We start from the raw sequence: 27,543 nt of genomic DNA on the forward strand, positions 1-27,543 counted from the left end.
AGTCCTGGTGTAGCACTGTGGGATAAAGCACTGGATCGTCAGGTCAGTCTGAACCACAAAGTCGGTGGTTCAAGCTCACCTGCCGCTCCTTGGAAACCCTGTACAGGGTTGCTATGAGTTGGAAATGACTCAATAGCACTTAACAACAATAAGTAAAAGGAGTTCTGATGTGGTGCTATAGGATAAGCACTTAACTACAGCTACAACAATAAATACAAGGTACTGTTCCAGGTTCTAGGGATTTAATAGAGACCAAAAAAGCCCCTGCGCTGATAGTAGGAGATGGGCAATAAACAATCAAACAAATATATACATGTGGTGGCAAATGCTATGGAGAAAGATACAGCAAGAGAATTCTACTTCTATGTTTCTGTCTGTAAAGGAAGAAAATAAAGCTAGTCTATTAAGGATTAGGAAACATCTATTGAAGAAATGAGTTTGTACATCAGGTAGTAAGAGAACTTACCATTCACTGTACAGGCTCCTACAGGGCAGACAACATGAAAAGCAAAGAGACAATGGATTAGAGAGATGCTGCTGACTTCCACATTCTCAGAGCACACCTATTAACTGGGTACAGAAGTCACGTGGGATAAGAGAGAAAGTGTGAATACGTATATGTACAAATGGTTAACTCATTCGACTGCTAACAGAAAGGTTGGAAGTTCAAGTCCACCTACTGGTGCCTTGGAAAAGATGCCTAGTGATCTGTTTCCAAAACAGCATCCATTGACTAGCCTCTGGAGCACAGTTCTACTCTGACACACATAGGCTCACCATGAGTCAGAATCGACTTGACGCTAACTGATGGTTGTTGATTGTATGGTGAGCCATCTACTTAAAAAACTACTTTAAAAAAAGCATCAGCATAAGCCCCTAACTTTACTTTGATTTAAAAGACCCCGAAACCAAACCCATGTCCACTGAGTCAATTGTGACTCAGTTTCCCTGTAAGGACAGAGTAGAGTAGTCCTATAGGGTAAGCCGACGGGGAACACCTTTCTCCTGCAGAGTGGTGGTGGGTGACCAGAGGGGCGCGCTTTAACTACCAAGTCATCAGGGTTCCTTTCACTCTGAGCCACTTACACAACCTTGTACCCAGCCTCCTGAAGACCAGGAGAACCAAAACGATCTTTCTGGGAGCTTCGTACCTGAAAATGCTAACTTATACTTCGTGTGTACAGATAAGAGTGAGTTTTCAGTGGATAAAAGTGTAAGTACTTATGGATGCAGTTGCTCGAAATTCTGACCAGAATGAAGGATTCTTACCATGGATCAAGCTTGTTCCCTCAATGCACTGAGTTGGTGGGGACAGGCAATCTAGACATTGGCTATCAACAATGGGGGCTATAAAGGCACAAAGTGGCTGGCTTTCATGAGTGTGCAGTTTCAGAATAAGGGAGGTAAGGTGAAATCCCCATGGAATTGATTTGCCCTTTTCCAGATGGAGCTGGTGAAAGGAGGCGGGTAGTAATGGTGACAGGATTTTATGATTTAAGTGTGAGTAACTGTTAGCAGGATGAATTGTGATGGTCACAAGTGTAATGGTAGAAGATGTGTAACTAAAAGGATGGATTAGTTCGTCCTTCATTTTAGGACAGATGATCCCAGGACTGTGAAGAAAGATGAGCAGGCGATCCTACCTAGAAAAGTGGTGACAGCAGAGACAGTGGCTGAGGTGATGGCGGGGAGACAGGGTGGCTGTGGACTCTAGGCCCATGGCCTGAGCAATGCTGTGTGCCTGAGGGCAGGAGACAGGCGAGGGCAGGAGACAGGCTTGCAGACTATGTCCTTAGTACTTTTCATGAATATATATATTTTTGTTTTCTATGTGTACAAATATTTTTGTTTCGTTCATTTGTGAAATATAAGATGTAAAAGGGAAGCCACAGGGAAGAAGTCAGAAAACGGTTTGTCAGGGAGGGGGTGGCAATCACTGAGATGAAACAAAGTGTGTAGTTTGTTGAATGTAAAGCTGATCTCGTCTGCTAACCGTCACTCAATTCATAATAAAAAGTTAAAAAAAAAAAAGTACAATCACCAAACCACTTAGCATTCCCAGGACCTATTAGGAGAATGGGGCTAGTGACACAGATTATACAGTGCGACATCACTTTTGTTTGAAGTATACATAAATAAATAAGATAGTGCTATCAATGCTCTAAGAAGTCTGCACATCTACATGGGGTGACTTCTAGAAGGTAGAATTAGAGCTATGATGAACACAAATGGTCAAATCTCTTACTTCAGATCCGCCAAGGAGTCCTGCAGATGCTTCAGGATCTTCTCATCCTTCTCGTAGATTTCCAGCAGTGAGATGGCCTCATCGTGATTCTGGCAATAAGCCTTGTACGTTTCCTCAAGCTCATCCCGGTGATCAAGGAATGCAGTTCCTTTGAAATATAAACAAACATATAATGTTTTTAGTAGCGTTCTCCTCTTTAATTAAATTCTAAGGTCCTTAAATTGAGGACCCCAAACATAAGATAGCTGTTGCTATTGTTAGGTGCCATCAAGTCAGATGCACAGCAGAACGAAACACTGCCCAATCCTGGGCCAACCTCACTACTGTTGCCACGCTTGAGTCCATCAACGCTGCCACTTGGCCAATCCATCTGGTTGGGGGTCTTCCTGTTTTTCTCTGACCCTCCACCTTACCAAACATGATATCCTTCTCCAGTGACTGGTCCAAACTTGACATTCCATCACAAGAAAAAGTGATTTCCACACAAAGACATTCCCTGGTGACAGCTTAAAAGTTCTACTTACTTGAAGCAAAAGTCAAAAGACCATTTATGTATTTTTCAGTTTTCTAAACAAGATTTGGAGCTTGTACAAAACACCTGGTTTCTGCAGCAGAGGTTCTGCACCCATTCAGCCAGCCAGAGTTAGGCATTTATAAGCATCCTCCTTACCGGGCAAGTGATAGGCACCTTGCAAAGACCCTTCAGCTTGCTGATTCCCAGGAGAATCCCCACAGAGCTAAAGAGATTCTTCTATGGCAAATAGGTTCCAACCTTTTCTTTGTGCATAAATTCAATATACATAGAATGACAAAGGAGCTCTGGTAGCGTAGTGGTTACGAATCGGGCTGCGAACCTTAAGGCCAGCGGTTTGAAACTACCAGCCGCTCTGCGGGAGAAAGACGAGGCTTTCTACTCCTGTAAAGATTTACACACTCGGAAACCCTGTACAGGGTCACTATGGGTCGGAACCGACTCGATGGCACTTAACAACAACAACAACATACATTAAAAATGAGTCCTGGTGTGGCACTGTGGTTTAATGTGCTGGCCTGCCAAGTTTTTTTATACTACAAGGTTGGGAATTCAAGCTCACCAGCTGCTTCTCGGAAATGCTATGCAGGGTGGCTATGAGTCAGAATCAACTCCATGGCACATAACCACCACCACCACCATACGTTAAAAATAAAAAGGCCAATTTATGCTATAATAACATATGCACTTAACAAAAAAACTAAAAACTTACTGCCACTGAGTTGATTCCAAATCATAATGGCCCTCTACAGAGCTTCCAAGGCTGTAAATCAGGAAGCAGAGACCCTCATCTTTCTCCTGCATAGCAGCTGATGGGCTTCAACTGCCAATCTATAGTCAGTAGTCCAGTGCTTATCCTAGAGTGCCACCAGGCCTCTAACAAATGGAACATGTGGGCTGATAGCCATCATAATTAAAGATATGATGAGAGACGTCAGAAACTAATAGAGCAGTTCACTGAACTGCCTGAGACCAGGGGTCCTTCCTGCCAATGTCAGTTTAAAAAGGGAGGTTGAGGGACCCCACCAACCAGATTTCAGTCACAGATCTGGATATGGTTGCTTTGTAAATATCTGAATTACATTATGGAATTGTTGGGAGTCCTGGTGCGGCACTGTGGGTTAATGGGCTGGACTGCAAAGTCAGTTTGAACCCTAAGGTAGGTGGCTCAAGCTCACCAACCACTCCTTGGAAACCCTCTACAGGGTTACTATGGGTCAGAACCAACTTGACAGCACTTAACAATAACAACAACAGGCTTGCTAGACAAACTGTCACGCTTGCTTGGCCTGAAGAAGAAAGTTTCATGTTTTGTGCCTTGGGCTGGACAACAGTGGCAAAATAACAATCATTAGCAAGCTTATACCTTCAAATGCTCAATCTCTATAGTTCCAACAACAGGATTCAACACAGAAAAGTTCAAATCATCCAGCTTGTCTGCTACAGTCTTTTGAATGTCAGGACAAGGAGAATACAGAAATCTCTGGGAACACTAATATAAAGGACAAGCCATTATTTTTGTCTTTGATAGTAGGGGTAGATTAAGAACGGTTGTGGCCAAATAAGAACTTGATACCCTTCTGAAGCATCCAGATATTAAACACCGCCAAATACCAACCTTTATTCTTTGGATCTTAGAGATACAGTGACAGCTGTAAAAATGTCTCGATTGTCACTGTATTTAGGAAACATCAAAGATATGTGCCAGTGATGCCATTAAAGAGAAGGCCTGCAGGAAGGAGAAGGCCTGCAGGAAGGTGCAGTCTGGCCTCCAGATCAATCCAGGCAGCGAAGACAGGAAAAGGTAATATTTGGAGGCCTCGGCAATTTTCAATTCAAGAAATGGATCTTTAAGGCAATCTGAATACTTAATTTTTCAAAAGATTTTTGTGTATCTAAGAAAGTTTTATAATCTTCTACTTGTATTTATGGACTCCAAATATATATATATATTAAACAATGTAAAAGTTTGGGTATGCTAATCTGGCCATTAATCATAAATCTTCTCTTAGAAGGACTTTGTAGAATTATCAGCCTCTTGGTAAAGGTCTGTATTTAGTTATAATTAGAATGTTAAAAGCCAGCTCAGTGTCCCATCACAATATATTAAGTTTTTATGCATTTTATTTTTTAAAAATCCTATTTTTCTGTTTTAGCTTTTTGTATAGCTTGACAGTATGAATTGTGTTTGTAAAAAAAAAAGTACTTAAGACTGTTTATAAAGGGCTAAAGGTAATTGGTATGTATTACATTTTTGGTATATGCCACCATTAATAAAACATAAAAGGTAATCTACAAACTGGTGTGCTTTGTTGATAATGAAAACAATACTGCTGAGTTAACAGGATATTTGGTGTTTTACTTTCACTCCTTTCTAAATGACATGAAAACAAATTAAGCTAAATGTATTTATTCAGTGGCTATTTACTGAACGTCTCTACACCTACCAGGAGTCCTGGTGTGGCACTGTGGGTAAATTCGCTGGATTACAAAATCGGTTTGATCTGCAAGGTCAGTGGTTCAAGCTCACCAGCCGCTTCTCAGAAACCCTATACAGGATCGCTATGGGTTGAAACTGACTCGACGGCATTTAACAACAACAATAAAACCTACCAACCTGACATAGTGGAGGTGGTGGTGTGCTGTGAAGTTGGTTCCGACTCACAGCGACCCTGCATAGGGTTTCTGAGGCTATATATCTTTACAGGAGCAGAAAGCCTTGTCTTTCTCCTATGAAATGGCTGATAGTTTCAAACTGTTGACCTTGAGGTTAGCAGCCCAACTCGTAACCACGATACTACCAGTGCTACGGACATATAAAGTAAGGCATATCCCTGGCTTCAGAGAATATAAAGTTTAATGAGGGAGAATTTGAGATTCTTTCCACCATAGTATCTGATTTTATCTCATTGGCTGAGTGAAAATATTATGTCATCAGATTAAGAGATATAAAAGTGAATTAACACTTGAGTCTTCAATAATTATTATAATTGACTACTTGTTTCTTCATCTAAAATGCCTCCAATTTACTACAGTGTTTTACTAAACTAGATTATGAGTCACTAAAATGCTTTGTAAATTTTTTTAGAATGTAACTTCTTACAACTTAACGGAAGACCATTTATAATTATTGACTCAGGAAGTTCTTATTTTAAATTAAACACAGAAAGCAGTTTTTAGCCATGGTATCAATCCTGGGAAAAAATGGATATAAAGAAAGATTAATACACAATATATAATTTACTGACATCTGTAGCTGTGAGAATGATGCAAGCAGAAGGCAGAAGATAAATTATAAAGAGATGTCATGGTAACAGCCCGAATGGCATATGTTTTACAAAGATTTGAATAATTCATTTAAAAACCGTAATACAAATCTTACAATCCCCCCAATAAGAAACTGATAGATGGCATTTGCCTGTCTATATTATCCCTTCCTTGTGTGGTGCTATAGGATAAAGGCCTGGTCCACAAAGTCACTTTGAACTGTATGGTCAGCAGTTCAGACCCACCAGCCACTCAGAAATCCTATACAGGGTCTGTATGAGTTGGAACCAACTCAATGACACTTAACAACAACAACAACGCTATTTCCCAGGAGCCTTGGCGACACAGTGTTTAAGTGCTCAGCTGCTAACCAAAAGGTTAATTCGCCACACCAGCCACTCCCAGAGGAGAAGGACAAGGCTGTCTGCTTCTGTACGGATTGGTGGGTGGTGGTGGTGGTTCTGTGCCATGGAATCAGTTCAGGGTTTCTGAAGCTGTAAATCTTTACGGGAGCAGAAAGTCTCATCTTTCTCTTGCGGAACAGCTGGTCGTTTCGAACTGCTGACCTTCAGGTTAGCAACCCGACTCGTGACCACGATGCTGTGTAGAAAACCCTATGGGGTAGTTCTGCTCTGTCTTAAAGAGTCACCAGGAATTTGAATGGATTCAACGGCAAAGCCTGTGGTAACGAGTTGACACTATTTCTTTCCAGCATTCTTAGAAACGGCACAATGACAGATCGCTTGGCTTGACTCACTGCCCGTCAACTTTCCTGACAGTGACTATTCTGGATCAACCACAAGCCAGCATAGCTGTATCTTAATTGTGTCTTTCAACCTGCAACACACCCATGAGATGAGTCATGAATCCTAGATCATGGGTCATGATCAGCACTTGTTAAAATTACGAACTAGAATGGCAAGCTGCCGCGTGCTGTCCCGTCCCTTCTGACTCATCGTGACCCTACTGTGTGCTGTGCAGTCCGTTCCGACTCACAGTGACCCTGGATAAGGTTTCCGAGGCTATAAGAATCGTCACAAGAACAGACTGTCTCATCTTTCTCCCTCAGACCGGCTGGTGAACTCAAACTGCTGACCCTGTGATTAGCAGCCTAATGTATAACCCACTGAACTTCCAGGGTTCCTTAGAGAATGGCATAGAAAAGAAAATACCTGAACGCACTGTCTCATGACCTTGTTTCAGTTATACTTGTATATGCATGTATCTTACACCCATCCACCTACAAACATGTGGACTGAGTTATTATGTAAAATGTTTATTTCTGTAGGGTAAGTTTAAAATAATTTAAAAGCAATTCCCTTAGGCTTTATTTATATATTCAGGGTCTCCTGGTCCTCTTCATCTTCGAACTCATTCAAGCCTACAATACTTAACATTCCTTCCCTTCCCACCAGACCCTGTTCAGGCTAGACTAGAATCCCTCTCGATTTAATTCAATGCCGCTTTCCCCAACATCTACTCATCGTCTTTGACATCCTTTACATTTTTTCCTTTCTCTCTTACTGAGCATACAAACCACTTGGAAGGCCTACTGTTGAGAGAAAAAAGCTAAGTGCAGAACAATTTGAATAGAGTGCTACCATTTGTGTGATTTTTAAAAAATGGGGTGGGGAGCTAAGATAGAGGGAAAAATGCTGTTGTTGGTATAATAAATTATCTCTGGAAGGAGACTAACTGGGTAACACTGGTTGTGAAAAACTGGGGCAGCGGGGGCAGCCAGGGGATGGGTAGGAGACTGTTCATTTAATATCTGTTGTATCTTTGTACCATGTGAATGTATTAAAAATAAGTTAAATTTAAAATTTCTTAAATAAAGTAAATTCAAACAAACAAAACAAAAACCTTTCTAGGGAAGCTTATACAATTCACATCCATCTGCCCTTTGCTAATGGTTCAAAAGAGCTTTAATTTGCTTCCACAAGCATCCCTCAGCAGTGTTCAAACCCCCTTTGTTAATTTCCTGTTTGATGCACTGCCTGGCCTTCTGAATGAACAAGGCTGAAGTTGCCAGCATTGTGCTACCATCTAACTGCGTCTTCCCCCTACACACTTCTCTTTCCGAAATCTCCCTGACCTTTCAGGTGAGACTAAGTGCAAGGACCCCAGGCTCATTTCTCTACCATTTCATAAAGTGTCTAGCACAGCGCTGGATGCCTAGTTGAATTCTGCACAGTTTGACTGCTAGTCCGAGCAATTACTGCAGCCCTGGTGTGGCACTATGAGATAATGCTGGACTGCAAAGTCAGTTTGAGCCATGAGTTCAGTAGTTCAAGCTTACCAGCTGCTCCTTGGAAACTCTACACAGGGTCGACTCCACAGCACTCAACAAAAACAACATCAATTATTAACCATGTGACCTTGGGCAAATTACTTTGCCTCTGCGTCTAAGTTGCCTTCTCTGTAAAATAAGATGAATAATACCTAAACCTCATGGGTTTGTGTAGGCAACAACTGAAAGAGTGCTTAGTATATAGGAAATACTCAAGAAACATTAACATGACTGCACTATCTGTTATCTTCCTTCAGATGGCCAGGGGCTGGACTTGGTTCTTCTGTCCACTTCTCTGTGTCTGTGACTCAGACACAGGCTTCTGGGGCTAAGTCAGCACCACTGATGACCCCATTCCTTTTCATGCAGGTGACCCACTTGTGGCCAATGCGAAATAATAAATTTGTTGGAGGAGCCCTGGAGAATGCGGGCGTGCTCCATGCTGTTGGATGCTGTCGAGTATGTAGTGGGAAAGACGGAGTGGTGGCCGCCACTATGCTACTTTGATCCCAAATAAAATAGCAAAATGGTAGGATGTAGAGCCATCCCAACTGTACCATGAGTGGCCTGCACGTGATTATGATAGAAGTGATGGTGTGCTATTTCTGCGTCGACCATCAAGGGCACTTACTCTGGGAAAAGTGGAGGCCATGTCAGGAAGAGCTGACATGACAAAGGAACTGGGACCTACAACATTCATGTGAATGATCTTTCCTGGGAGCAGATCCTCAAGTCCCAGATGACCGAAGCCCAGGCCAACAACTTGCTGCAACCTCCCGAGACCCTGAGCCAAAAGTAGCCTGCCATGCCACGCCCAGCTCCTGACCCACAAAACCTGAGAAGATACGTGTTCGTGCTAATTTGTTACACAGCAGTGGATAACTACTATTGTCCTAATTCATAAAGAACGGGTGTTGCTAAGGGTGTTGCTAAGTGCCGTCAAGTCGGTTCTGATTCACAGCAAACATAACGAACCAGATGTTTGCTTTTAAAGCATTTCTGACAATGACTCCCACAAATACCTTTAAAATTACAACTCAGTATACATATGCATAGACTTGAAAGAAAAGTTTCAAAAAAATAGTTATTATGCTTATTACTTGCAGTGCATTCTGGTATTTTCCATTTTATTAAAAAATATTTATGCTGAGTTTGACCCACTGAATGGATGATCCCAGACTGCAATCATCAGTCATTCACCTCAGAGCAGCAGAGGGGCACATGACCTCTGAACTCAAAACGAAAACTTCCTTTTCCTAGTATATATACTCAGTACCACGAAAGACCTTCTTCCCTTCAGTGGAGTTTGTAAAGCTGCTTCTGACAGACCAGCAGGAGGTTCATACCTACAGTACTGCTGTTTTCCAGAGTAACCAGTAATTGCTTCGAGACCTTAATCACCATCTGCATGTTTCCAAAAAGACCCTCAAAATCAATGTTCGGGACCTGAGAAAGGGAAGCAAAACATAAAGCTGTGTGAATATGAAATTAATGCCATAATCACTCACACCAGAAACATCTCTGCAAAGACTTTACAAAAGTTGCTCAAGGTCATCTTCTTCACTTCTCCCTCATGTTATCTGCAGAATGAAAACATCTAACATCATCTTTAGCGTCACCCTTTGACCTAGATCCAACTACTTTCTGCACAACCTTAACAAACTGAGTACAGAACCAATCTGGTCTACAATTATGCTAGAAATACCCATGTAGCACAAAAAATTGGATGGCACTGGCCACTTCCTACAGAAGAACTTGGGAGTGATTGCTCCAAGAGTCCACAGGTAATAAAGGCATTTACTGTCTTTATTAAGACACAGTCTCCAGCATCTAGGAAGATCCTAGCATGTACACATGGTTAAGAGTTCCCTGAGCAAATGAATGAAATTACAATCAAGTATCAGAGCCACTAGATAACCCATTATCCCCAGACTTCATTATATTATCACACGGTCTTCCCAATAAAGCAACCATGTAGACTCCCTACAACTGCTCCCAAGTTTTCAGAAACCACAGAAATAGGGAATCTCCTGGGAGTTCTTGCAGTAAGTCTGGTAAGTTAATGTGGACAAGATAGGAGGCTTAAGGCTTAAACTGCTGATATACATTCTGAGACCCTTGAATTAAAGGCAGGCGCAGCAGATAAAGTCTTTATTTATAATCCAATAAATCTCTGTGGTGAAAGCTCTCATATCCATAAGCTTGGAAGACCACCTCCTGAAGAAAAGCTAACCTTCTAATAGTCCCCACCTGTGCCTGCTGCAGGGGTACCATGATGCGGTCAATACACATTTCCAGATCCCGGATGTAGTCTTTTTCTGTCTGGAGAAGTTCCTCCACAACCTTGGTTCTCTTCTCCAACATCCTCTGCTGTGGGTTTTCAGTGGACACAGACACAGAAGGGGCCACCAGTGATGAAGACTGGGATGACAGGAGGGTCATTTCTAGAAGGGAAAAGTGAACTGGTCAGTAATTCTGGGTGTGAAAACAGAACTCTTGCATAGTTTGAGTTTCTGAAAAGAGTATGTTCCTTGGGAACCAAAGGTCTCATCATTGGCAACCACAGGGAAAACTAATCCCACACAGCAATTCCAGACATGAACAGATGAAGCGCTCAGAAACCTATGGAGAGAAATTCTCTGATCTTGTGCAATACCATTTCTAGAAACTGTCCTGTAAAGGAGTAGGAGCTAGCCCATTTTAAGAGGACAAATCAAGAGTCTACAATCTCCTTGTAAGATTCCTTTGAAAGAACTGCGGTCCTTTATGAAGACCTGCTCTCACCTAATGCGCTATAAAACTTATTCCAGGAGCGCAGCGGCAGAACCCCAAGCTGAAAATGAAAATCCCTAATACAGCACGTTAAAAAGACTATTGTGGTTGGAAGAGAAACAGTATATGGAAACTCTCTGTACTCTCTATGCAGTTTTTCTGTAAATCTAAAACTTCTCTAAAAATAGTCTATTAAAAAGAAATACTGTCATGGGAAATAATGAGGTGTACACAAAAGGGGAAGACAAGAGACGGTGATCACCCATCTGAGGGGAACGCAGGACCCATCAGGCTTCAGTCACTCTCATGGCTGATTAACATTAGTATATGCAGGGGCTACAAAAAGTTTGTGGAAAAATAGAATTAAAAGGTAATGAAAATTTCCCATGAACTTTCTGAAGTCCCCTCGCACAATAAAATAGCAAACATTCTTGTATTCCCCTATCAAAGCACTAGTGAAGACTTCAAATGTCCTAAAAGATAGACACAAATGTACTGCAAATATGGATTTTTTTTGGTTTAGGGTATTTTCTATGAAAAGGACCTCTATAAAATGAGACTCCATGATTCTAAAAATGTAAAAACAAAACCATCTCTCTTATCACTTGTTCTATAGTTACCTGATCTTGTAATTCGCTTTTACAATGCACATGACAAGACAGTTGTTCATTTTCCCCCCAAAAACTAAAGAGTTCAGTTCCCGAGGGTGGTTCAAGATTCTGACTTGCTGTTCTTCATAATAAGAATGAGGCAGCATTTGTTCATTTTAAATAAGCATTAAATACTAATAAATGACTAAAACTCTGACAGGGAAGCAATCTCGGCTTTATTTGAAATTCTTTTACTGTTGCTTGTAAAGTGCCTTCAAGTGCTTCTGACTCATAGCGACCCTGTATAGGGTTTCCAAGAAGCAGCCGTGGGATATGAACTGCTGTCCTGATGTGGTTTGCAGTCCAGTGCTGATCCTACAGCACCACATCCTATAAAAATACAAATTTGGTAAAGGGGGAGGGGAGGCTTTAAAAAGTTCATGGGAAAAAATGGAATAAACAACAATGGAATTTTCCCAAAAACTTTGTAAAGCTCCCTCATATAAGTTTGAATATGATTACAAGAATATGTCTACCCAGATCTAAGAAGCAAAACCAGTGTTCAAACTACCTATGGGATAGCTGATTTTATTTTCTTTCTTTAAATTGTGGTAAATATATGAGCATATGTAACAAAACCTTGACATTTAAAACAATCTTCACAAGTACATACAGTTTAGTAACATCACAGCAGATTTTACTGACAATCTACCCCATTATCCCTTCCCTAAGATGACCTAAATATTACAATAAAATGTGCAAAGATCTGGAATCAGAACACACTCAGCATTTCTCAAGCTGGGGGAACTGAAGAAAAAATTCAAGCCTCGACTTTCGTTATTGAAAGATTCTCTGGGCAAATTATTGAATGATGTAGAAAGCATCAAGAGAAGATGGAAGGAATATACAGAGTCACTGTACCAAAAGGAAATGGTTAATGTTCAACCATTTCAAGAGATACCATATGAACAAGAGCCAATGATACTCAGGGAGGAAGTCCAAGGTGAATTGAAGGAATTGGCAAAGAACAAGGCACCAGGAATTGATGGAATAAATATTGAAATCTTTCAAGAAAGTGAGGCAGCACAGGAGGCACTCACTCATCTCTGCCAAGAAATTTGGAAGACAACTATCTGGCCGACTGATTGGAAGAGATCCATATTTGTGCCCATTCCAAAGAGAGGTGACCCAACAGAATGTGGAAATCATCGGACAATCTCTTTGATATCCCATGTGGGTAAAGTGTTGCTAAATGTAATATAGAAATGGTTACAATGATACATTGACAGAGAACTCCCAGAGGTTCAAGCCGGATTCAGAAGAGGCCGTGGAACAAGGGATATCATTGCTGATGTCCGATGTATCTTGGCTGAAAACAGAGAATATCAGAAAGATGTTTACCTGTGTTTTATTGAGTACGCAAAGGCTTTCAATTGTGTGGATCATAACAAGCTATGGACAGCATTACGAAGTATGAGTATTCTGGAACACTTAATTGTGCTCATGAGGAATCTGTACCTGGACCAAGAGGCAGTTGTTCCAACAGAACATGGGAACACTGAATGGTTTAAAATTAAGAAAGTTGTGCGACAAGGTTGTATTCTTCACCATACTTATTCAACCTGTATGCTGAGCAAATAATACAAGAAGCTGTATTGAAGAAAAAACGTGTCATTAGGATTGGAGGAAGACTCATTAACAGCCTGTGATATGCAGATGATACAACCTTGTTTGCTAGTGAACTAGCAAAGTGAAGAGGACTTAAAACATTTACTGATGAAGATCAAAGAGCATCTCAATGTAAAGAAAACAAAAATCCTCACCACTGGACCAATAAACAACATTCTTATCAATAGAGAAAAGATTGAAGTTGTCAAGGATCAACTTCTTGGCTCAACTATCAACACTCATGGAAGCAGCAGTCAAGAGCTCAAAGGACGTATTGCATTAGGCAAATCTGTTTCACAAGCCCTTTTTAAAGTGTTGAAGAGCTAAGATATCAGCTTGAGGACTAAGGTGCGCCTGACCCAAGCCATGGTGTTTTCAATAACCTCATATGCATGCGAAAGCTGGACAGAGAATAAGGAAGACCGTAGAAGAATTGATGCCTTTGAATTATGGTGTTAGAGAAGAATATTGAAAGTGCCATGGGCTGCCAAAAGAACCAACAGATCTGTTTTGGAAGAAGTGCAGCCAGAGTGCTCCTTAGAGGCCAAGATGGTCATACTTGGTCTCTCATACTTTGGACATATTGTCAGGAGGGACCAGTCATTGGAGAAGGATATCATGTTTGGTAAGGTGGAGGGTCAGAGAAAAAGAGGAAGACGCCCAACGAGATGGACTGGCCAAGTGGCAGCTTCGATGGACTCAAGCGTGACAACAGTAGTGAGGTTGACCCAGGATCGGGCAATGTTTCGTTCTGCTATGCATAAGGTCATTATGGGTTGGTACCGACTCAATGGCACCTAACAACAACAACAAGATTAATCTAGAAAGTGCAGAGTACAAAAAGAGTGTGACCCAGACCCTGTTTCTAAAATCCATTCTTCACTGAAAAGGAATCAGGATTCTTTGAAGAAATGGCAAATTCCAGGTTGGAGCAAGGAAGACACAGCTGGAAACACCTTGTGACTAACCGTGAGAACATGTTGAACAAATGAGGGCTCGGAAGCCAGTGTGAAGAGTTCCCCACTGGTCAAATCTGGAATAATTGAAGCATTAAAATACAATAAGCATGGTACTGGATTATCACGCAATCAAGAAAATAAAATCCATGAGTTCATATTGATAATACAGTAAAACCTGCAAATGCCAAAACCTGTGTAATGCAGAAACCTGTAAGATAAGGATAATGCACTGGACATAAGGTCAGTTTGAACCACAAGGCTGGCAGTTCAAACTTCCCAGCTGCTCCTCAGAAATCCTGTATAGGGTCTCTACGTGATGGAATCCACTAGATAGGACTTAACAGCAAGGAGAGTGACAGAAAGTGGTCAGAATGCATTCTGTCAAAGGTGGAAAACTTGCCAGACCAGGAAAACAACAATTCTGTTGAGTGCCAGCTCTCAGGCATGTCAGTGTATATAAACACATAAGTAAATGGGGGAGAAGAGGAAGCGCTTTCTTACATTAGAATGCCAACAGAAAGGAAGGAGTTAGAAAATTACCACCTGCAACCATCTGAATAAAATTTGATTCAGGCACAAGTCTGTATAGTTTTATGATCATCAGGATATCTGCATAGTTTTGAATTATTTATTAGAAATTATTTCTTAGTTACAAAAGAAAAAAAACAAAAGGAGCTATATATGGAGAAAATGGATAACATCTTAACCCAGTAATCAAAATTCACATCACCAGTAAGAGGCAAAGAGACACCATGTGCTTCCAAATGTTCTATCTGGAAAAGGCGCAATGTCTCTATGAAGTATTCCAATCAGATATGCATCATCTGAAAGGAAACTTGAAGAAACATGTTGTTATTGCTACTAAGTGCAGTTGAGACGGTTCCGACCCTTAACGACCCTTGTGTAGGGTGGTTTCTGAGGAACAGTGGGTGAGCTTAGACACCGACTATGCAGTTCACACCGACTTTGCAGTCCAGTGCATTAGCCACAGTGTCACACCAGGACAACATAATACAGTACACAACCACCAGATAATGCTGTGGTTGTTGTGAAGTGCCGTCAAGTCGGTTCTAACTCATAGGGACCCTGTATAGTTTTCAAGGAGTGGCTGATGAGTTTGAACATCTGACCTTGTAGTTAAAATGACCTTATGCGGTTTTATCCTACAGCCGCACCATAATGGTGGCTGTGTGCCGTGGAGTCAATTTCATGAAATAGGCTACAAGGAAGTGTGCACAGAGTTCTTCTTTTTCTTGTCATAAATGGCCTTGGAGCAGCGAGGCCCTCAATAAATGTACAATTAACTTTGCTGAATTTCTTTGTATTAGAAAGTTTGTAATCCCTACTTCAATGAGACGAAATGCTTCAGCGAACTCTTAGGCCAAAATTTTGTCCAGTTCTGGAGTGTACGGGTCCTGGTCTTCATTGGTTAGCTCTTTGACCCGGGAATTGAGCAGCTGTCCCACTGATGTCTACAGCTGCTGTTCCTATAATTTCCTGACCATTTTATGATTCCCACTTTATTGTCAATCATGATTGTTTTCCTTTTGTCTGATGAATCCCCAGCACTTGCATCAGACATATACTTCGGATGACATTTAAACAGGTAAATTCAGCCAAATACAGTTACACACTCAACACAGTGTAATGGCAACAGGATCTGACTAAAAAAGGCAGGTGGTATTCTCCTTCCTGGAGCTGATGAGCCACCAAAGCCCTGCAATGTTTTCCTGAGCATCACAAAGTAGTGTGTCTCGTTCCTTATTACATGTCAAGTCATTGTATTTAACTCAAATTGTGGCAGTCCATGCTTAATCTGGGGACTTTCAGTATTTCATGAAGTCTAGCTTCACAATCTTAATTAATACTCAAAGCGAGTTTTCAAAGTTTACATCGAACTAAAAATATCTGGCTTGGATAATGCAATGCTGCAATATAAAACCATCCAAAGAAAAATGACTTCAGATAGAAACTATTTCCCATTATTCCAAATATACTGCAAGAAAACAGTTTGGCCTCAAGTTTTATAATCAGGGACAACTAACCCTCAGCCGGCTGCCATGGAAATAGGCTTTGACTCAAGCACCCCCATTTCTCACTTAGCAGAGAAGACCCAGTTAAGTCCATTTTTATCACTGGGCCTAAATTTCCTCATCTGGAAAATGGGTATAAGAACACATACGTTGTGGAGGTGTTGAAGGAAATAATGAAGTAATAACAACTGTTAGACCTTTCCTCCAAATGAGCCAGAAAACGCCACCTCCATCAGATTAAGGTCAACTATACAGAGCAGGAAAAGACTGTCGCACATGCTGTACAATTCCACCTTTCTACAGGAGCAATAACATTGGGGGATGTGGAAGCACATGGAGGGTTCGGAGGCCCAGTACCAGCCGACCCACTAACAGTGCAGAGAGAGCTCCCTTTCTTACTAGATGGCCCCAGAGCAGCAGGGATCAGCGCACAGGCTGCACACATTTCCTTTCTCCAATACAAGAATTATTGGTCTGTTGTTGGTTTTATTTTTGATTCGCCTCCAAACCCTCAACGTCCCAGCTCACACCTTCCCAAGATACCCACAACCTGTCAGGTTAGTGCGTCACCGCCTTTGGCGCTGTGGGTTAATGCACTGGACTGTAAGGTCAGTTTGAACCTCAAGGTCGGCGGTTCAAGCTCACCAGCCGCTCCTCGGAAACCCTATACGGAGTCACTGTAAATCAAAACCAACTCAACGGCACTTAACAACAAAAAGGAAGGGTTTTAGTTAACCCACAGCTTCCCACAGCTCTAACAGTAACAAACACGTGTTACATACAGTTCAACAGAAAAGTTACTCACTTCTTACTTTTTCCCTGGCTTCAGAAAATTGTCTCAATCTGAGGTAGAGAAACTCTATGAAGGCCCGGCAAGTCCCAGGATGGGGAGAAGGGAGCGGCAGTCACAAGGACTTCAGTGCAGTCTGTGCAGGCGGGTCCAGAGTAGGGCGGCAGAGCAAAATCTTCCCAGAGCTCAGGAATGCCCCTCAAGCCCCTAACATCCTTTGATTAGGCCGGTATTTCCTAGGACTTTCAGAGATTTACATATGAATTGCCCGAGTCACCCAGGCTATCTTAGCCGGGCAAGTTCCAAAGGATGGAGCTGGAATGCTCCCCTTACTGGACTGAGAGGCAGAGGAGTGGTCCTGACTTTGCTCAAGCTCCGTATCTGTCACTTTTACTTGTTTTCCTTTCCTAGCTCTAAGATCCTCAGAAGTTCACTTCAGGAGTTTTTAATCCAAGATTTGTATCTTTAATTTTCCTATGCTCTGTTAAGTTTTGTTTTTCAGTAAGCCCATTTCAGTGAAGAACTGTGAAGGCCAATCCATGTCCTTTGATAAGACTGCAGTATTAAAGTCAAAGCTGTAAAAGCAGGATTTATCCATCTGTGTGTTTGAGTACTTTTCTTTCTGTAAGCCCTCTCCCTGGCCAGGGACAGCCCTCACATGCCCTCTATTGAACCAGGGTCTTTCTAAGTGAAACTGGCCTTCCTATTTCAAGTACCAGTTCCTGAAATGTGAATTGCAACTCCCGGTGACCCCAAGTGTGGCAGAGAGAGTACAGAAATGAGCTCCACAGAGTTTTCAATGGGGGACTTTTCTGAAGCAATCTCCAGGCCTATCTTCCTAAGTGCCCCTGGGTAGACTTGAGTCTCCAACCTTCAGGTTAGTAGTTAGCAGCTGAGCAGTTAAATCATTTGCACCGTCCAGGACTCTGTACTACTTCAGGTACCTTACCTAACGTCATCTCAGAACAGCCACAATGCAGGGAATTCACAGGGGCTAAAACTCTACTCATACAGATCAAACATTTATACTTTAAAGAAGCCATAGAAAAGAAAATCTAAGGGCAATATGCCATTTAATAATAATAATGATGATGATGATGAACTGAGAGAAAGAGAAGACTTTCAGAAAAGACTGAAATTTGCAAGAAACCGCACTTGTGTCTTTGTTATTTTGTTTCATTGTTAGTTTGTTACGTGCCCTCCAGTCAGTTCAGACCCATAGTAATCTCAGGGGGTTGTCTGCCTCCAAGTTGGTACCAATTCATGGCAATGAGAGGCCTGGAAATCTTGCAAATGCCTCGTCTTTCTCCTGCCTACATATTACTGTTGTTAAGTGCTGTCAAGTCGGTATGGACTCATAGCGACCCTGTATAGGGTTTCGGAGGAGCAGCTGGTGAGCTTGAATCACCAACCCTGCAGTTCAAAGTGACCTTGCAGTCCATCAAATTAACCTACAGTGCCACACCAGGACTCCACATATTACTAGGTATACATATAATCTGTAAATGCGGAGAAAAAAGTCTGGAAGGGAGTTTACATCTTGCCTAAGGGAAGGGACTAGGATTTGGGAAGAATCAATGAGGATTTGAGCTAAACTGGTAATTCAAAATGTTTACAGGAGTACATTAACGTATTGCTTGGTGTGGCACTGTGGGATAGAGAACTACACTGGAAGGTTGGTTTGAACAATAAGGTTGGCAATTCAAGCCCACCAGTCGTTCTTTGGAAACTCTAGAGAGTCACTATGAGTCAGAACCAATTCAATGGCACTTCACAACAACAACAGTAATTTTAAAAGTGTGCACTAGGGTTGTATCCTTTCAGTATACTTGCTCAATCTGTAGGCTGAGCAAATACTCAGAGGAGCTTAAATATATGAAGAAGAATGCAGTATCAGGCTTGGAGGAAGACTCATTAACAACCTACTATTTGAGGACTAAGGTACATCTGACCCAAGCCACGGTATTTTCAATACCCTCATATGCATGTGACAGCTGGATAATGAGTAAGGAAGACTCCAGAAGAATTGATGCCATTGAATTACGGTGTTCACAAAGTATATTAAATACACCACGGATGGCCAGAAGAATGAACAAATCTGTGTTGGAAGGAGTACAGCCAGAATGCTCTTTAGAAACCAGGATGGTGAGACTTGTCTCATAGACTTTGGGTATATTGTCAGGAGGGACCAGTCCTTGGAAAAGTACATTGTGCTTGATAAAGTAGAGGGTTAGTGAAGAAGAGGAGGAACCCAACAAGATGGACTGATACAGTGGCTGAAACATTGTGGTAAATAAAACATAACAATTGTGAGATGGCACAAGACTAGGCAGTGTTTCATTCTGTTGTGCATAGGGTTGCTATGAATAGGAATACCTAACAACAACAAGGGACTGGAATTTGGGGTAGAGGATTATAGAGGACAGTAATCAAAACTTGAAGAGCCTGAGACAACTTGCCATAGGACCTTCCCAGTGTTTCTAAAATTGCAACATTAACTTGAGCTCCAAGGGAATCACTTTCTCCACCATCCTAATGAAATGCCTTTTAGTTTCAAATTTTATTTTCAGCAAATATTTATTTGGCATGGGCCAAGCACCACAAAGATTACAGCCTAGGAAACCCTATGGTGCAATTTTATGGTGTCATATAGGGTAGCTATATGACTCAATAGATTCAAAGGCACATGTCAACAGGAACTTCACAACCCTACCCAGTGTAATGACAATTGTAAATCCTTCAGATAGAACTGAATCTGTAGTGTCCTGTAGAATAAATACACAATACTATTCCACATACTTTATTATATAAATTACGTGATGTTGTTGGATTTTACAATTTAAAATTGAGTGGGACAGGATCTTTCTTATTTATACATTGATTACTGTGCTTAGGAGTCCTAATGTGGCGCTGTAGGATAAGCATTGGACTGCAAAGTCAGTTTGAATGGCAAAGCTGGTGGTTCAAACCCACCAACTACTTCTAGGAAACCCTATACAGGGTCGTTATGAATCTGCACTGATTCCACAGCGCTTAACAACAACAATCTTACTTAGACATGGAGAGAATCCCCCAGTGAACTCATTCTTGGTTACCAGAGAGACTCTGCACACTTCTTCAAAAGAAGTTCATTCCTTCTAGTGCAGCAGTATCGCTTTTAGGGATGTATGCTAAGTACATGTCTGGACCAGTGTATAAATATGCACACACAGGGGGATTTCACAATGTTTTAAAAAGTTCAGAAACAACCAAAATTTCTCTGGAAGAGGCCCCGTCAAATGAATTATGACATAACAGAATCCAATTATAGTCACTCGTCATCTGTCAGTTTAGCTTGTGTGTGGCTGTGATGCTGGAAGCTATATCACCAGTATTTTAAATACCAGCAGGGCCACCCATGGTGGGCTGGCTTCAGTGGACCTTCCAGACTAGGAAGAAAAGGCTGATGATGTACTTCTAAAAATTAGCCACTGAGAACCCAAAGGGTCATAGACTATTGTCCCAGACATTGACTAGTTTACTTTGAACATAACGTCATCGGAGGGGACTCACTGCTTGGTACACTGGAGGGCCAGTGAGTGAGGGAAATCCTTGACCCAATAGACAAACAAAACGTCCACACGATGAATTCCAACATGCTGAAGATCATGAAGATGGTACAGAACCGGGCAGTGTTTCATCCGTGACCCATGGAGTTGCCATGACTTAGGGCCATCTCTAATGAGCTCTGATAGCATAAGGGTTACTACTGGGGCTGCTAATCTCAAGGTCTGCAGTTCGAAACTTCCAGTGGTTCTGTGGGAGAAAGACGAGGCTTTCTGCTCCTGTAAAGATTTACAGCCTCATAAACCCTGTACAGGGTCGCTATGAGTCGGAACCAACTCCACGGCACATAACCACCACCACCAAACCCTATGCAGACTTGCTGAGTCAGAAGTGACTCCACAGCACACACTGGCGGCCGCCACCTACAGCAACTAGCAACAATCATACTCATGAAGATGAAAAGTTTACCATGGAAAGACGGCTACTGTGTGCTGTTAAGTGATAAAAGCAGGTTACAAAACAGTTGATGAGAGGATCCCAGGTTCCTTAAATGTACGGTTGTATGTTTGAAAAAGAAGTCTTAAAGGCGATAGAAGTTCTGGTCATTTTTGTCACCTATTAGCGTAGTGGTTACAAATCGGGCTGCGAACCGCAAGGTCAGCAGTTCGAAACTACCAGCTGCTCCGCGGGACAAAGACGAGGCGTTCTGCTCCCGTAAAGATTAACAGCCTCGGAAACCCTGTGCAGGGTCGCTATGAGTCAGAACCAACTCCACGGCACATAACAACAACAATTAGATTTTTTAGGATTTTGACAGTAAACATGTAATACTGATATGTTGTTGTTGTTTAGTGCTATCGAGTCGGTTCTGACCCATAGTGACCCTGTATAGCGTTTCCAGGGAGCGGCTGGTGAGCTTGAACCACTGAGCTTGCAGTTCAAACCTAAATTGCAGTCCAGTGCATTAACTCACAGCTCCACATGGGGGGGTGTGGGGGTAGAATCTGATACGAAACAGGGTTATCCTTCCCTTTTTAATAAAACATGTGAAAATTAAAAAGCAAAGTTAATACCAACAGTCAACTCTCAATTATTCTTTGAATCCATTTCCAGCTCTTTCTTCCTTTTAATAAACAGATTTTTCTCCCTGACCGGATTCTGTTAAATTACTGAAGAAATTGGATTAAGGAGCTCTACGGAGTCCTGGTGTGGCGCTGTGGGGTTAATGCCTCAGACTGCAAAGCCCTTTGAACTGCAAGATCAGAGGTTCAAGCTCACCAGCTGCTCTTTGGAACCCTATACAGGGTCACTATGGGTCGGAACCAACTTGACGGTACTTACCAACAACACTGAAATCACAGTTTGCTAGTCAGAGGAGTCCTGGTGTGCCGCTATAGGATATGCACTGGGCCACAAGGTTGGTGGTTCAAACTCACCAGCTACTCCTTGGAAATGCTATACAGAGTCGCTATGAGCCAGAACCTACGTGATGTCACTCAACAATAACAACAGTCAAATAAGAAGTAGCCCTGGTGGTAACTTCAGGGTCAGCAATGTGACTCCACCAGGTGCTCCATGGAAGATGAAGCTTTCTGCTCCAGTAAAGATTTACAGCTTCAGAAACCCTATACAGGATGGCTATGAGTTGGAACCGATTTGCAGGCATACACCCCACCACCACACCATTCTAATAAAACAAGCAATCTTTGTCTTAAAAATCCTGAGAGGACTCAGTCTTTTTGTAAACATGCCCGTCTTCTGGCCAGACTCGATGGAGGAATCACAAATCCTGGTTTTCTGGACTACCACATCACTCCTGCCAGCCGGCCCCAACCCCCACAGCTTTTCCTTTAGCACTGAATTTACTTCTGTTTAAGGAAAGTTTATCCAGCTCGAGTTAAAACTTTTCAACACAATTGTCTGTCTTTTCTGCAGGGCTTTCAACAGACTCTTCCGGATCACCAACCTTCAAGAAGACTAGTACATTCAGGCCCTAAACCTCAACAATAAATGAAAAAAAATTGCCTTGTGGGTTTTGCTCAGTAACTGCTCCACCTTTTTCTGGCCTGTAGCCTGGATTAAAATTCCTGCTGGGAGGGTTTCCACGTCAGGAAACCTAGCTCAAAAATTCCGTCTCCCCTCTTCCTTTTCTAGGCAGTCAGAAGAGCACAGCAAAGTGCCTAAATCACAAGATTCCACAATTTCCCATTACGCCGGGGCAGTATATTAAAATCAAGTGAGTCCTCAATAAATACAAAGAAATCCTAGTGAATTCTGATGTGCTTAAAATTATGAGAATATTATGTGTTCATCTTTAGGCAGCATCAAAGTGAAATCATCAACAGGACAGAGTTTTTATAAAATAATTAGAAACAAATGATTGCTGCTTAATAAGCAAGTTTTGATTACTACAAATCAACCCATAAAATTTTGCATAAGAAGTTTTCTTTTCTTTCATAAATTCAGACTTTACGGATCCACAGAGGCTTGATGAATCCCTGAAACTATGGCCCTAAAATAATCTTTAAACCTTAAACAGAAAATTGCCCCTGAAGTCTTCTGAAAACCAAGCAATTGTATTTAGCTTTAAAGAATGTCTGCCTTGAGCACTGTAATCTCCTAAAACCCATCTATACTGGGTCAAATTGACCACAACTCAGGAGATTAGATAAGAACCTTAAGGCGCTGTGAGTGTTTGTTAATAGGAGAGGAACAGCTCTGAAAAGGAGGGGTGCAGAACTCAAAGAATACAATCAACATCAGTGAAATGTATATGTAGGAACTTGGACTGATGTATGTTTTTGCTGTGCATAGTCTCAACAATACAGTATTTTTGAAAACACTTTATTTCCTAAACACAACATATACACAGATAAACCTGTCGTTTTATTTACCAGTATAACTAGGACGAGGAACAAAGTGGTGTGCCTAAGGGCACACAGCTAATAAAGCAGCAGTAAATTCAAAGCTAGTACCCAAGCTGGTGCTCTTTCCATTACCCTTCAAGGCCTACTCCAGATTTACGTATGCATTGTATGAATGTAGTGATTTCCTGCATTCTATTTCCATTCTTAATAATAACACTACAGTGATGTTTTTAAATTGCTCTTCTACACAACCCTCTGGCTATTTTTCTTTCCTACTCAAACAGACTTTCTTAGTTTATATTAGTTGGTTTATTTTTATTCCTTCCATTTGTTCTCATAACATTTTATGTCCCGTTTTTAACTGTCCACTAAAAAAAAAAAAAAGTTGATCTGAACTATAATACAGTGCAAAGTAGCAATTTTTAAAAAATAAGTTTCTATTAAGTAGCAATTGTTTTTAAAGTATGAATATTTTTAGTAGAGTGGGTTACACAGTGGACTGCTAACCTCAAACTCAGCAGTTCGAGTCCACCAGGTAGGTGCTCCTTGAGAGAAAGATGAGGCTTTCTGCTTCCATAGAGATTTACAGCCTTAGAAACCCAATACAGGGTCTCTATATGAGTCGGAATCAACTCCATGGCACACCACCACCACCACTCAAGGTGCCAGATCAAGGAGACTGAGGGTGAAATGCCCTCAAAAGCTCGCTTCAGTCTTGAGCAAGTGCTTGGAACAGCAGAACTAGCCCTGAAACTCGATGGCCTTTAAAGTTCTTCCCATTTGAGCAAATGAATCTCGTTGAACAGGCAAGGTATAAATTCATGAAACAAAAGAAAAATACGAAATTGAATGAATTTTAAGTATTTAGTGTTGTCTATACTTAAGGAGCTCTGGTAGCGTAGTGGTTACGAATCGGGCTGCGAACCTTAAGGTCAGCGGTTCGAAACTACCAGCCGCTCCACGGGAGAAAGCTGAGGCTTTCTACTCCCGTAAAGATTTACACCCTCGGAAACCCTGTACAGGGTCGCTATGGGTCGAAACCGACTCGATGGCACTTAACAACAATAACAACAACATACTTAAGACAGTAAACCCAATCTCGAAAAACAAGGATTATTTCCAAGGATTTAAGACAGTAAACCCAATCTCGAAAAACAAGGATTATTGAGCCAATATAGTCAAATCTGACTAAACGTAGGATATGGATCTTATTTTCTAGCCAAAACATGAGAAATAATAAAATTTCAGTACAAGAGAACATGAATTGCTTTCCCTGGCAGACCTCCACTCACAGATGCTTGTTGTTGTTGTTGTTAAGTGCCATCGAGTCGGGTCCGACCCATAGCGACCCTGTACAGGGTTTCCGAGGGTGTAAATCCTTACGGGAGTAGAAAGCCTCATCTTTCTCCCGCGGAGCGGCTGGTAGTTTCGAACCGCTGACCTTAAGGTTCGCAGCCCGATTTGTAACCACTACGCTACCAGAGCTCCTTATAAATATGCTTAAATGAGCTCTAGGACCCCTCCGTTCCCTCTCCCTTGCTTTCAGTTTTTGATATATGCAGGCATGCTGAAAAATCAGAGATATGTCTTGGTTCCACATCACCACAATAAAGTGACGATTGCAATAAAATAAGGCATACGGTAGTTTTGGTTTCCTACAGCATATAAAAGTCATGTTCACACTATACAGTAGAGTATTAAGTATGCTGCAGCATTACAAAAACGTTTGAAATACTGTGAGAAGTACTAAAAGGTGACACAGAGCCATGAAGTGCATGAATGCTATTGGAAAAATGGTGTGGATAGACCTGCACAACTCCGGAACGCCACCAACTCTCAGTTTGAAACAAACAAACAACACAGTATCTGTAAAGTGCAATACAGTGGAGCCCAGTAAAGCCAGGCTGCTTCTAAAGCATAAGAGACCCAGGAGCTAGGCCTGCCTCCCCCGAACCTGTGCAAGCTGGGACATGTTACATAACTTCTTGGGCCTGTTGCCACGGGTGTGTAACACATGAGTTGGGCCTCTTTGCTCACTTGGGGCTCTAAAGTCTTCTGTGATTTCCCGTTCTTGTACTTACTTCACTTAATACCTCCCAATTTGGTATAACCACACTAGCCTCTAACTAGTCCCACAAGGAGTGTCACTTAGTGTCTGAGGCCTCCTGGGGGTGCTCATCCAGACAGTCACTTCCTCTGAGTGAGCCCAGAGTACTGCACACTTGCCAATATCATAGCTCTGAGCACAGAATACCTTAGTTACCTGCTTCTTTATTAGTCCTTAAATATAGTGAGTCCAGTTTGTCTCTTTGTCTTGCCCACACTTTCTGCTCGCTTACTACTGTCCTTTAAGGAGTCCTGGTGTGGTGCTGTGGGTTAAAGTGCTAGACTATAAAGTCGGTTTAAACTGCAAAGTTGGCGGTTCAAGCTCACCAGCCACTTCTTGGAAACGCTATACAGGGTCGCTATGGGTCAGAACTGACTCGATGGCACATAACAACAACAACAACAATAACAAAACCGTCCTTTAAGGCTCAAATTCCACCTTCTCCAGCAGTAAGACTTTTTGTAAAACCCAATCCTTGGATTATGCTTTCTTCTCAACTTTACTTCTCAAATACCCTTAGAAAATAACACTGTGATTTATCCTTTTATGTACATGTTCTGTGTCCCAAAATAGAAGGCTTCATCTGACAACAAATATTGGTTAAGCTCATATAGTTTCTGCAAGCACTAATGTCCTCTCATGTCTATCTTAACCCTATTGCTCCTTAAGTTCAAGTTCAAATGTCTCCTTAAGTCTTTTTCCAAAACTGAAATAACAACTGATCTATCCCCTTATGATTGCCGATAGCATTGATTGTCTATATTTCTGTACTGTAACTAACTTTCTTTGATTTGTACCTCTTGTCTCTTTAGCTGTCTGTAAACTCCTGAAATTGGGGAGAGAGCGTTATCCTTCTGTTACTTCCCCTAATGCACTGATGGTTAGTACAGTGCTAAGTATACGTACTAGTTAGTAAACACCCGAAGAACCACATTTAGAGGAGAAGTGGGGTATATGTGCTGTTTAAACAATTAATAATAGTAGCAGCTCGTGTAATCTTAAATAATGCTAAGACACAGGCCCCACATTACTGGCTTTATTAATGAAATACTGTGGCAGAGAGAGATAGAGTCATTTACACACAAAGGCACACAGGTAATAGGAGATGAGGTGAGGAAAGGTATCTAACCGATTCTTTTAGGCTGTGGATGTTGTATGCTATACAGGTTAGAGACCTATACAGGTTTTCAAAGGAGTGGCTGGTGGGTTTGAATTGCCGACTTTGCAGCTAGCAATCCAGTGTTTATCCTACAGTACCACACCAGGACCCCAATTTCTCTTATTTATTGTTGTTAAGTGCCGTTGATTTGCTTCTGGCTCATAGTGACCCTGTATAGGGTTTCTGAGGAGCAGCTGGTGGGTTTGAATCAGCAACCTTGTGGTTCGCAATCCAATGCCTATCCTATTCTCTTATGTCGTTGCTATGTGCCTTCAAAAGCCCACAATACCGACATTTTACATGTTGATTACTTCAATTTTTTTTTTTTTTTCTGTCCAATGGATTTAATGTTAAGCCTTCGACTTGGTGCCTATTGACAACAAGGCTGGGTTCCCAGCAGCAGATCCTCCCCAGACTACCCTTGTCCTGCAGGATTCCTTCCCTGCTTTCTCCAGTGAAGAAGAAATCACTTTTTCTGCCTTGGGAACAGCCCTTTCCAGGGAGCCGTGGCCCAGCTCAGTAGGTGCTCAGGTCTGGGCACCCAAGCTGACTACCACACCTACATGGACACTGAACCACAGAGGCCCCACAGGGTTTCAAATCTCTCCCTTAGAGACTGACCATGTGGGAGCCCCGCAGGGCCCAGGAAGTGTACACACACCTGCTCTGTCCCACCCCTTGCCTTCACATGGGGTCAGCAGCACCCTGGTACCCGGGC

General features: G+C 41.9%; 1 protein-coding gene across 1 annotated transcript in view; it reads right to left on the bottom strand.

Moving 5' to 3' along the window:
- The window catches only part of DNMBP (dynamin binding protein), a 112,119-nt gene that overhangs the window by 39,224 nt on the left and 45,352 nt on the right, over positions 1 to 27,543 (bottom strand). The window contains exons 4-7 of the mRNA XM_006831463.1: positions 10,585 to 10,778; positions 9,681 to 9,780; positions 2,246 to 2,393; positions 467 to 484 (exon numbers count right to left, since the gene is read on the bottom strand). Coding sequence (XP_006831526.1) covers positions 467 to 484; positions 2,246 to 2,393; positions 9,681 to 9,780; positions 10,585 to 10,778 — 460 coding nt within the window. The remainder of the gene's footprint in view (positions 1 to 466; positions 485 to 2,245; positions 2,394 to 9,680; positions 9,781 to 10,584; positions 10,779 to 27,543) is intronic.

The sequence above is a fragment of the Chrysochloris asiatica genome, unplaced genomic scaffold (genome assembly GCF_000296735.1).
Source record: "Chrysochloris asiatica unplaced genomic scaffold, ChrAsi1.0 scaffold00003, whole genome shotgun sequence".
In the NCBI taxonomy this organism is placed as follows: Eukaryota; Metazoa; Chordata; class Mammalia; order Afrosoricida; family Chrysochloridae; genus Chrysochloris; species Chrysochloris asiatica.